The 12,051-nt window shown below is 39.6% G+C and overlaps 2 protein-coding genes across 6 annotated transcripts in view; both read right to left on the reverse strand.

The window, feature by feature from the left end:
* Positions 1-12,051, reverse strand: part of NAP1L1 (nucleosome assembly protein 1 like 1) — a 151,285-nt gene that overhangs the window by 70,147 nt on the left and 69,087 nt on the right. The gene's annotated exons all lie outside the window — the stretch shown is intronic.
* Positions 1-12,051, reverse strand: part of OSBPL8 (oxysterol binding protein like 8) — an 86,006-nt gene that overhangs the window by 29,835 nt on the left and 44,120 nt on the right. For 3 of the 4 annotated variants that reach the window (XM_053461965.1, XM_053461968.1, XM_053461964.1), the window contains one exon: positions 5,776-5,913. In XM_053461965.1, coding sequence (XP_053317940.1) covers positions 5,776-5,913 — 138 coding nt within the window. Of the gene's footprint in view, positions 1-5,775; positions 5,914-12,051 lie in introns of those variants that run through there. The other variant, XM_053461967.1, reaches the window with a different exon arrangement.

Below are 12,051 nucleotides of genomic sequence, written 5' to 3' on the forward strand. Positions count from 1 at the left end.
TGTGGGTAAATATAATTAAAAACCAAAGGCAAGGCACCCGGACCAAATGGCTTCAATTTGAGGTATTATAAAACATTTAAGGAACAAATTAATTGCCTGGTTTTGCAAGGCCTTTGATGGCCTGCAAGAGGAGGGTTGCGTTGCTCTCCTTGGCACTAGAGGCTATAATTACAGTCCAGCCTGGAGGGGGGACAACCAAAACTCATGTAGCAGTTATATGCCAATCTCTCTACTCAATGTAGATTTATAACGCATTCTCTAAGATACTAACTATGCAGCTCCAATACCTTGGCTGGTACATAAGGACCAAGTGTGCTTCATGGCCAACCGGGAAGCTAGAGACAATACAACCAGAACCCAGTGGCGAAGAGCCAGGTCATTCTACTTTCTCTCAAGGGGCAAAAAGGTGTTCAACAGGTCTTTGGCAAATTGGGTCTTGGCCGCCATATGCCATCATGGATCTCCAGTTTTTACACTAACCCATCGGCAAGAGTGAACCTATTGCTAGCAGAACTCATCAGAGATGCCACCTTTCGGTCCTGCTGTTCGTTTTGTCATCATAACTTTTTTTTTTTAGAATCCATAAGTAATCCAGATGTTGGGGAGTCGTTATGCCATTCCCCTCGTCATGCTCGCCGTTACCAAGACACCCAAGTTTCCAACTGGGCACTGCACACTCCCAACTCTGTAGATCACTTCCAGATGGTAACCAGAGGGTTAAGGATATCTTAAGTGAGGGAAAGATTAAGCCTCTACCCTCTGTTTAAGGAGGTGGGAACCCTAGTCTGGAAAAATGTGTTTATCTTCAATTGTCCCACTATAGACTTGCTCTTAAAAGAGCAGGATTGCTATCCTGCCAGCTTACCTCCAGGACAATTACACCAGGATGAAAGTAGACACACAACCTGGTCTCTGCACTCTATAATGATACTGGGATGACACTCACGAAAATATTTTCTCTCCGACACAAAAGGGGTCCATCTCCATCAAAATACATGTAGCAGCCTATTAATCCCTTAATAATAATAATAATAATAATATATTTTATTGATATAGCACCAACAATTTACACAGTGCTTAATACAATACATATATTCAAGGTGTATGCGCTGGTAAAGAACTCCTGTGGATCTTAGTTATAGCTATGATAACGTCTCAGATAGATGGATGAGAAGGGTACATTTTTCCCATATGGTTTGGCTATGCCCAATGGTCAGGCCTTTCGGGGACTCTGTGTTTACCTGCAAGGCTATTTTGGACAATTACTTTTCTGCACATCCACTCGTGTATTACTAAACCCACACCACCCCTTCCTTTTCAAGATACAAAAATCCACTAGCACTGTGAAAGCCACTATTCCAGTCTGCATCCAAGATGGCTGTTGGGTTGTGTAAGGTGGAGAAATGAGGAGCAGATGTTGTCTTATGACTGGTACCACACTTCTGACCTCTTCAAAAGATGATGGACCTCGGTGTCTGCAATAGGTGGGCCACGAGAGAGGAATTACAGGTTACCTCTTGGGAGAACAGTGCTTTTTCTCCCTTTCTTCACATAGTCTATTGCGGTACACATCATGTCCTGGGAAGAGGGCTACACCCTGGCGACCTGCTTTGGTTTGGGTTTGTTTTAGGACTTTCTTTGACTATAAATAAACCATCAATGCTATAAAATTTGCACTACAATGTTAGAAGACAGCATACGACAGGACTGTGGACCTAAAGGGCAGCGTGTAATTCTCTCATGTTTTATTTATATTTGCTACAAATTTCTTGCTGTATTCTGGGATAATTGCTTTACTCATTTTACACATTGTGAACCGTCCTTTATATTATGGCAACATATAAAAACTGTAAAAGAATGTTTATAAACAAATAACATTTAGAGGATAAAAATAAATCACAGAAAATGAAAATATTACACTTCATATTGGGTACACAGAAATATACAAACATCAGTGTACAAAGTTGCTAGTCTAGGGTAATGTAATACAACACCTGGATCATTTATTTTGCAGCGCTTGCAGGTGTTTGCCGATCTGATTAAATGCACAGTTACAAGCTGTCCAAAAAAAGAAAAATGCAGAAAATCTATAATACACAGCTCAGCATCTGGCTGCATCTGTGTATTAAAATAAAACGTTTATCCTCAAGATTGTAAGCTTACAAGCAGGGCTCTCTCCACCTGATGTATTGGTTTGTGTTAGTCTGTCAATTCTCGTCTTGTCACAACCCTTGCTTCCAACTTAACAGGAAAAGTTTGGGGTTAGACTCTTTTCTATCCCAGCATGACTGTGCCCCAGCGCACAAAGAAAGGTCCATAAACACATGGTTGGACAACTTTGGTATGGAAGAACTTGTCCAACATTAGTGCCTAATCTCACAGATGCTTTTCCCACAGAAACACTCCAGAATCTTGTGGAAAGCCTTTCCAGAAGAGTGGAAGCTGTTATAGCTGCAAAATAATGTACTTAGAATGAGACATCATCAAAGTCCCTATAGTTATAATGGTCAGGTGTCTTACTTTTGTTCATATAGTGTATATATACAATGAACATTACACACACACACTGGCAGTTATTACTCTTGGCTTACCAGCTGACATTTACTGGAACTATAATGGCGATGATTAATGACTTGGCACCATAAAGGTCACACTGATGACTACCATAACATCACTATGATGAGAATAAGCACACATGTAATATTTTGGTTCAATTTATTTTTCTTCAGATTCTATTAATTCCTTCTTATGCTTTGCTTTCATTTTCCAATTTAGATTTTGAAAAGGTCTGTCTTGCTCATAACTCTTTCCTCGTTACCGTAGGTTAGAATGATCTCAGGCAGATCAGACCGAAAACAGTGTTTTGCTTCGTTTTTGTTTCCTTGTGCATTGTTGGCATCTGCTGTTTCTTCTAATTCACTGGGTTTTTTTGTGCTCTGCGTTCATCGCTTGCCTGTCTTTGGCAGTCCACACAAACCAGCAGTAAGCATACGCATTCTTCCACCGATTTCCCCCCCTTTTTTGCCTGTGTTAAACCTCAACCACCAAAAGCAGGAAGATGTAGTCTCCAAGTTTCTTCTTTTTTTTCTGTTGCTTGTATTGGTTGTTTCACAATATATGGCAAGGGACAGTCCCCAGATTCACTCTAAAAGGTCTTTCATTGCCTACTTATTTTTTGTCTGTCCGTCGAACATGCTGTGCTATAACTTTCCTTTTTCTTGTTGCTCTTCTATGCTGTGCCCAAGTAAATAGAAGCAGAGGCAGTCCATTAATTACTTATAAAAGGCCCTTTTCATTCAAAGGATTTTTTTCTATTTCCTAATTTAAATTCTATATCATCCATTGCTTTCCCCATTGTCTATTTCTAGGATATGTTGGGAGGTCCGCTTGGGTTTCCTCTGATCTACGGCATATTTTATGACCAGCATGTGTTTGACCATGTCACAATTTTGCTAATTTTTTGTTTATTTTTTCCGTTGTCTTTCTAAAAAGCATTTCAATTGAATCTTTTTGTGTTGTTGCTTGCATTTACTAAACCCAAAGTAAATAAATGTTGGTTGGGACAGGATTTAACCTTTAAAAAGGTCTCTCTGATTCAAGGCATCTTTTCTTTTTCTTGTATTGTAACATAGCGACATCAAAATTAACCAATCATTGCTCCTAGCGAAAAAACTCCACTTCTTTATTCTTTGTGTACTTCTTCCCTACATTGGGCACCAAGCCAGAAAACATAGGGCCTAACACATGCATGCACAAACAGACTGTCCTAAGGGGGCACCTAAAAGGCACCCTTTATCTACACACTTTTTTGGAGGAGGGAGATTGCTGGCCTTTATCCAACATAACAAGACAGGCCATTCCGTTTTAGATCTCTTAAGTCCATTTTTTCCCAAATCGGATCTACTAGGGACAAAATGAACAGGGTCCGTGGGTGCTTTTCCAGATTATTTCCAAATAGCACCTCTCTCATTTTTTCTCAAGCTGCTTGTATATGCTTGGTCCTCATCAGCTGGGGTAGTCCTGTCCCTCAGGGCTCTTCCAAAAGGCCTTGCTCATTCACAGCTTTTTTCATATGGTTATATGATAGGCCGCAAGGTAACAGAATCAGGAGGGTCCTTCCATGTTCAGGTTGGGACCTAAGCCAACAGATAAAGGGATAACTACATGCTTCTTGAAGACTCCACTAATTTACTGCTTTTTGTTTGCCTACTGCATTAGCTGGGCTGTATCACACAGAGCGCCCTTTTCATTGATTTTTTTCCAGGTCGAATGAAGTGGATCAAGCGGACCCAATGGCTTCTTGATCCTTTGTTATCATTCATGAACGTTTTTAATAAGCAGTGACCAATGGGCTACATTGAGAGAGAATGGATAAAGACTTCTAATATGGTTATTATCATCATTTGAATCTACGTGCAGCAATCGTAGCATCATACCCTGGGACCCTGTAACCGGTTTTGTGGCGTTGACCCTGCCTAAAAAATAAACAGTATGTGACTTCTATTTTAGGTCAACCAGAGAAGCTCGAGTCTCTATACGAATTAGATGGGCTAAGAGTCATATTCCATAGACACCAGCGTTGCTATATTTCAGTACAAAAATCTTTACTGGAGAACATTGCATTATCTTTAAATTGCTGCTCAAACTACTTCTTTAGGATCAATAGATACCCGAGTTTGATGAGAAATCAGACGGTCCTAAAATACTGGATCCCAGGTGATGTGATCACTATTTTGAGAACCACAGGTAGTGAAAGCCTTTCGCCATCAACAGCGCATGTCTCACACCATGCGCAATATAAAGCTTCATATAACCAGTGCCACATACTGCTTTACTAGGAACATCAGTAAACTTCATCAAGAGATGCTGCCAAACGGCATCTAATTAATTGTCTGTGAATTGTGGATCCTAAAGCTTTACACTTATACTAATGAGTAACTGCAGGTTTAGTTTATTGGCTGCTCCCTTGAAGACTTTCCTGGTAACGGTAGAAGATGTAAGAGTCTTACACAGCATTAAGTTAATAAGATTACCCAACAGATTCGAACTGCCAACAAGCAGTGGTAAATGCCATTGGTGGGCAATTTAAGAAAACAAGCCACATGGCTGGTTTAAGGTAAACTGAGGGGAAACCAATCTTGTTTGCAGCGTTCATTTGGCTGGCCACAAATTTGGGTAATTTGACTTTCTAATAATGTTCTCTTATTTTATGGACCTTAAGTATAAGAGCAATACTATTTACTTTCCACTTACATTTTATTCTTAAGTGGTTGAAAACCTACTGAGTTTGAAGCATTGATGAAGGGGGACCATGCTAAATGTTAAGGTGACGCATACAGGGCATAGGCCTGTGGTTTTGCCCTCCTGGTTTATCTTCATGTCATACACTGGTACTGCCCAGTACAGAGGACAGAACTCTGAAGGACGCTGGTGGGGCAACATAGCATTTTATTTGGCAGCATTACAACAACAGACAGGCTGCACTTGCGACTTGGAGGTGTCTAAAAATAAAATGAACCATTTGAAGCGAAACACAAATACAAAGAAATATGAGTCACCAATAGAGACAGACAAATCTTATGTTCCGTGACCTCCAGAAAACAAAGTACACAACGAGAAGCACTTTATACACAAGCCAACAGATATATGGTTTCAGAGCCAGAGGACACTGTAGAAAACCTTGTTAATCAATGTTATTCTGGAAAAGTTCCATAAGAGGACAGAAATTGATTTCTATACTCAAGGTTAAAGTGCTGAGGGGTCACACTTTCTTACCATGGCTGTGGATGATGCTAGGACTGAGCGTAGCCTGGACGAGATCTTTGGTTGGAGAAAGGTATGAGTCTTTACTTTGGCGCTGGCTCATCTTTGACGGGAGAATCGGCTGAGAATCATCACAATCGGCTACCAAATCTATAATTAAAAAGTCAAAAGTTTTTTTTTTTAATCATATAATGGTATTAAGTGTAAAATGATAAATCCAAGAATGCTTCTCAGAAATTGATACCATAGAGATGCAGAAAGTGAATGCAAACCTAAAAAGCCATGCTGTGGCTGGCAATTTTTCCACCAGCCACCACCTCATCAGGCTATATTATTACAGGGAGAAATAATTAAACCTTCTGGCATCATAAATCATTGCCAGATCACTACATCTTGTCTTTACGAAAACAATGTCCAAGTTCTGTTGACCCATTTTACTTGAGACAGAGTCCTCGTCATTAGATTCCCTTTTAAGAAGGAGCATAACCAACTTCCTAAAATCAATGTTTCATTAATAAAATGTGCTTTTAAGACTCATTTATGTAGTACTGCCAGCAGGTAAATGGTTGGATACACAAGTATTGTCACACAGAGCCAACAAAGCCATTGCATTTGTTAGAAAAGGGTGTTTCTTCATAATACAGAGTTACATTCTTGAGGAGTATCAACAAACTATAGGTTAAGCTGCTTAAACGTATTTTAAGTACTGAGCTTTAGACTTTCAGACCTATGAGCAGTCCTTCCCCTTCCCCAACATAAACAAAAAGCTTCAGATGCTTATACCTATGCAATGCAATTCGTGATTCCCCCTCACAGACCTAAAGATAAAATAAATGTGCTATATTCGTCACATCGCTTATTTTTGCTACCAAACCATAGCAACAGACACCTACTGATCCGCTTTTGGCAAACTTTAAAACTGAAAAGTAAAGCATAAATCCACACATATGAATCACAAGCGCTGAAGCCGCAGTAGCAGATGCATCTTATATCAGAAAGGTCAAGAAATAAAATGCAAGCTCTAAAAAAAAAAAAACACAACAAACCTACTGGTTGGCAGCCTCCGGAAATGCAACCAGATCAGTAACCGGTAAATCAAGATTGCTTATAATTCAAAAGGAACAGGAATTCAGAAATGAAAATAATATTTTGATTACCTCCACATAACTGGGGGATAAAATAAAGTATATAGCAGTCAAATGGTGAGAATTTGAAACTACTACGCTTTGAACCTATGTATTTAGACCAGTTTATTTGACCCATAACTTACTTTGGGACAATAACTGAATGCATTGCATGAAAATAAAAAGTACTCCTATATACCGATCAGCCATAATATTATGACTACTGACAGGTGACGTGAATAACACTGATAATCTTGTTATTATGGTACCTGTCAGTGGGTGGGATATATTAGGCAGCAAGTGAACATTTCATCCTCAAAGTTGATGTGTTAGAAGCAGGAAAAAATGCAACTTTGACAGGGGCCAAATTGTGTTGGCTAGATGACTGGGTCAGAACATCTCCAAAACGGCAGCTCTTGTGGGGTATTCCTGGTCTGCAGTGGTCAGTACCTATCCAAAGTGGTCCAATGAAGGAAAATCGGTAAACTGGACGACATGGTCATGGGCAGCCAAGGCTCATTGATGCAAGTTTGGGGACAAAGGCTGGCCCATGTGGTCAAATACAGCAGACGAGCTACAAATTGCTGAAAAAGCCAGGGCTGGTTCTGATGGAAAGGTGTCAGAACACACAGTGCATTGCAGTTTTTTGCGTATGGGGCAGTGTAGCTCCAGACCAGCCAGAGTGCCCATGCTGACCCCTGTCCACTGCCGAGAGTGCCTACTTATGAGCATAAGAACTGGGCCACGAAGCAATGGAAGAAGGTGGCCTGGTCTGATGAACCATGTTTTCCTTTACATCACGTGGATGGCCGGATGCATCTCTTACCTGGAGAACACATGGCACCAGGATACTTTGGGCAATGTTCTGCTGGGAAACCTTGTGTCCTGCCATTCATGTGGATGTTACTTTGACACGTACAACCTACCTAAGCATTATTGCAGATCATGTACACCCTTTAATGGATACATTATTCCCTGATGTCATTGGCCTCTTTGAGCAGGATAATGCGCCCTGCCACAAAGCAAAAATGGTTCAGGAATGGTTTGAGGATCATAATGACGAATTCAATGCGTTAACACGGCCTCCAAATTCCCCAGATCTAAATCCAATTGAGCATTTGTGGGATAAACAAGTCTGATCAATGGAGGCCCCTACCTCGCAACTTACAGGACTTAAAGGATCTGCTGCTAGATAGCACAGCACACCTTCAGAGGTCTAGTGGAGCCCATACCTCGACAGGTCTGGGCAGTTTGGGCAGCAAAAGGGGGACCAAATATTAGGCAAGTGGTCATAATGTTATGGCTGATCGGTGTATATTATATATAAATAAAGAGGTGTGTGAGTATATGTATTGGCAACAAAAAACATTTACATTAAGTTTCATTTAACTGTCACAAAGACATTCAACTAAAAATATCACAGGATCATTTCTAGAATCCCTTAAACTAAGTATCCGGAAGAACAAATACCGTATTTATCGGCGTATAACACGCACTTTTATATCTAAAAAAATAAGTTTAAACCCTACCTGCGTGTTATACGCCGATAACTTTCTGTGCTGCACGATCTGCAGCCGCGTCTCCCGCACTTCCGGTTCCGGCGAGGGTGCGTGTTATACGCCGGTGCGTGTAATACGCCGGTAAGTGCGGTATATAAAATTGTCTGCAGTCGTGAGGAGGTTTAAGACAAACCCTGTATTCAAAGTGTGAGTGGATCCTCTTCATTAATTAAATAAGAGGAACATTTACAGCTTTTTCATATATTGCTTGTCCTGGTAGTCACTCTTCTCCTTTCGCTCCCTTACAACATCTGTCTGAAGCAACAACAATAAGCAGTTTGAGGAGACATAACTGCTGATCCAGAGGGCACCAATATGTTAGTTCCCACAGTATAAATGAAAGATCGGATTCTAGCACACACAATAATTACATACATAGGTATTATATAGTGCTTATTTTATTCTACAAACCACATCACACAGATTCGATTTAAACACTGAACCATGACACGTAGGCTTTGGGAAGAACTGCTTTAACTGGGATGGAAAAAAAAAATGCTTCTAAAACTCAACTTTCCAAATCCACTCACAGTACACTACATAATATCCACAATGACTTCCTGATCAACCCCCAACCAAACACTTGCCAAGACTAGTAACCGTAAAGGCACTGCTCACTTGCCATTATAGGGAAGAACATAATTTTGGAAGAAGAAACGAAAAACAAAACAAAAACAAAAAAAAAAAAACTATTGTTCTTTGCATGGAAAAACACAGAAAACACACAGAAATAAAGGAAGTACAGATATTAAAAAGGAATGGAAAAAATGTGTTTCGTAACAGCGCTCCCACACACAAAGAAACCGTGGAACTACACACACGTTTATCGCCAAGACAAGTCCAGCCCTTGAAATAATCAAGTTACAGACTGCAGGAGATGACTTGAAGGCTACTGCCAACTGAGGGATGTAGGCTCCCGACGTCTAGACCGAAGCAACCAAGTGATTTGATTTTCAGACAAATCACGTTTGTTTACTTCGCAAGAATAAATTTGTTCAATAATGGTACATGAACAATAATAATTCCTTCAGCTCCACCTACAGGCAAACATTCAACACCTCCACATTGGATAGTTTTATATTATAAACCCAGAGATATCCTTTACTTTTCAGCTATATAAAAGTTCTCACTTCGATGACGGATGGAAAGCATACTTTACAAGTTTGTTTGGGGTAGAAGCAGAGAGTTTGATTAAAAGAATCTCTCGGAAAAACCAGGATAGGGTTTAAACCTAGCTTATAAACTGTTAGATGCCGAGCCATCGCTGACGTTTCTAATCTAAAGGACCATCTAATGCCTTGTACTGTCCTATCAAGAAAGCGCTTACAAAAAGTGATGAATGCCTGATATTAGTCATTAAATGTATAAATAAAAATGAATAAATACAAGTCCAATGCATGCGAGATGTTCCCAAACTTATTAAAATTAAGACTTTAATTTTAAAGAGTTGTTTTCTTATTGTTTTCTACTAAACTATAGTGAGCGGTGTATATTAGATTTGTGCAAATGTATCAGGCAAATTTTTCATTTCATTTTTGGTCCATTCATTTTTTGGACATGTTCTCTCTGAATGTCTTCTCTGCCGACCAGTTCCTTCTCCCTGTCTCCTTGTCCTGCTTCTTCTCTTGCATATTCTGCATTCTTCATTTGTGCAGAGCTTAGTGGGCACGGTCCACCCGGTGAACTTCCACAAAAGGGCGGAGAGTGTGCCCAGAGGCTCCATATTTTTGCGGAAGTTTACCGGGAGGCCAGAATAGTGAAAACTGTGAATATCTCAGCATTTTCAGGGGAAAGGGTGTGTCTGGAGGCTCCGCCCTTTTGTAGAAGTTCACCGGGAGGTCATGTCCAAGATGCAAGAGAAGAAGTTGAACAAGGAGATAGGGACACAGGAGCGGTCTATGGAGAAGGTGGGGAGACATTCAGAGAGTGTGTGAGAGTGAGTGAAATTGAAACAAAAAAAATTCAATGATTTTTAAGAGCTTTTGTTTTTTTTTTGGGGGGGGTGTCCTTTCTCATCTTCAAACATTCGTATGAACTGACAAAAATTGTTTAGCTTCCAACTGAAACGCGTACAAGTCTAGTGTGTATTATATATTCAAAAAGAAATGTGCCCTCTTGCCTCTCCCGCCATTGTGACATACCACCAACTTAACTATCTACCCGTTACACACAAAGATATTTTTATAGGGATTGAGGGAGCAGTAAATTGTAATCTGTGGTCAGCATTACTTGTCTCAAGACAAAAGACTATATTTATGCTGTAAAAAAAGAACCTAGGGTCATTGTAAAGCTTAACTTTTAACAGGCTTACATTTTAACTAGACATGGTTAGAGATTCCACTCACCTGATCAATCTCAGTGGTAGACTATTAGTTTTTAATCTTTTCCAAGCATTTCTAACACAGAAACAGAATATCACTGTAGATAAATATTCAGCTCATCTAATTTGCTCGGTTTACCAACCATCAAAACCATAACCAGTTCTTGGGTTGGTCTTAGATTCACGATAGATTGTATGGCTCTGTTTGTATGTTAACATTTTACATATACCAAAAGCCAATGCAAAATGACACCTTAAATTTTATTAAACATAACTTTTTCCAAAATAACAATAATGTATTAAGTCCCCTCAGACCATCAGAGAAGTGAGCAGAAGATAGACGTTCTAGCACTTTCCTATACATTATTTCTTTATGCTGTTTCTACAACTAAATATGAATTTACAGAGGGAAAGGGAAGTGGTTTTCATTAAAAAAAAAACAAAACAAAACAAAAAAAAAACATTTTCACCGTTTCTGTGGTTTATTTTGTTGCTTGGGATATATGGTGAAAAGATGTACAAGTTTTGTAACATTATACACATTTAATGCGAGGCAGGGTTCACTGAAAGAAAAATTAAAGCCCTCTCCCCTTCAGAAAACAAAGAAAATTGAACTGTGTGGGGTACACAAAGAAAGAAATGGGAATCACAACTAAACAAACATGGTAAAAAAGTTATAAAAGCACCAGGTTCTAGGGGGACAATATTCCCTTGCTAAAGAAAGGGTTACATTGTGCTCTAATGCAACAAAGCCTTTGCAAAACTAAATATACTTTATTAAATGAAGCACGCGTCAGAAAACAGTTCCGTTTTCTGACACCAGATGGCACCATCTGACCACTTTAAAATATTGTTGCGCATGCTAAGCGCACTAGCTTACTAAACTCAAGCAGCAGTTGGCGTAATTATTATTATTACTATTATTGACTTGGGTAGCACCATCATATTCCACAGCGCTGCACAGTGCGTAAACCAAATAGCGCATAACAATTTTCAACTAGAGAAACAGAGGGTATAGAGGAGCCGGCTCAAGGCACACAGCCTTTCATATAAATGTACAGGAGCATCTAGAATTCATTTACAGATGCAGCATTTAGTGAATAAAGCCCTTGACATCAAAAGCAGTAAACTCCCCAAACACAATAAAATGCTTATATTACACGGAATCTAAAAGAAATTCAGGTAGTTCTTATCCAACAGGTTTACCTCCAAGAAATATCAGACTCCATTAAACTTTGGGACTGGTCTATAAAATAATATATTCCAAGTTAGCCTGCTTCATCCA

Source organism: Spea bombifrons, chromosome 4, assembly GCF_027358695.1.
Source record: "Spea bombifrons isolate aSpeBom1 chromosome 4, aSpeBom1.2.pri, whole genome shotgun sequence".
Classification (NCBI taxonomy): domain Eukaryota; kingdom Metazoa; phylum Chordata; class Amphibia; order Anura; family Pelobatidae; genus Spea; species Spea bombifrons.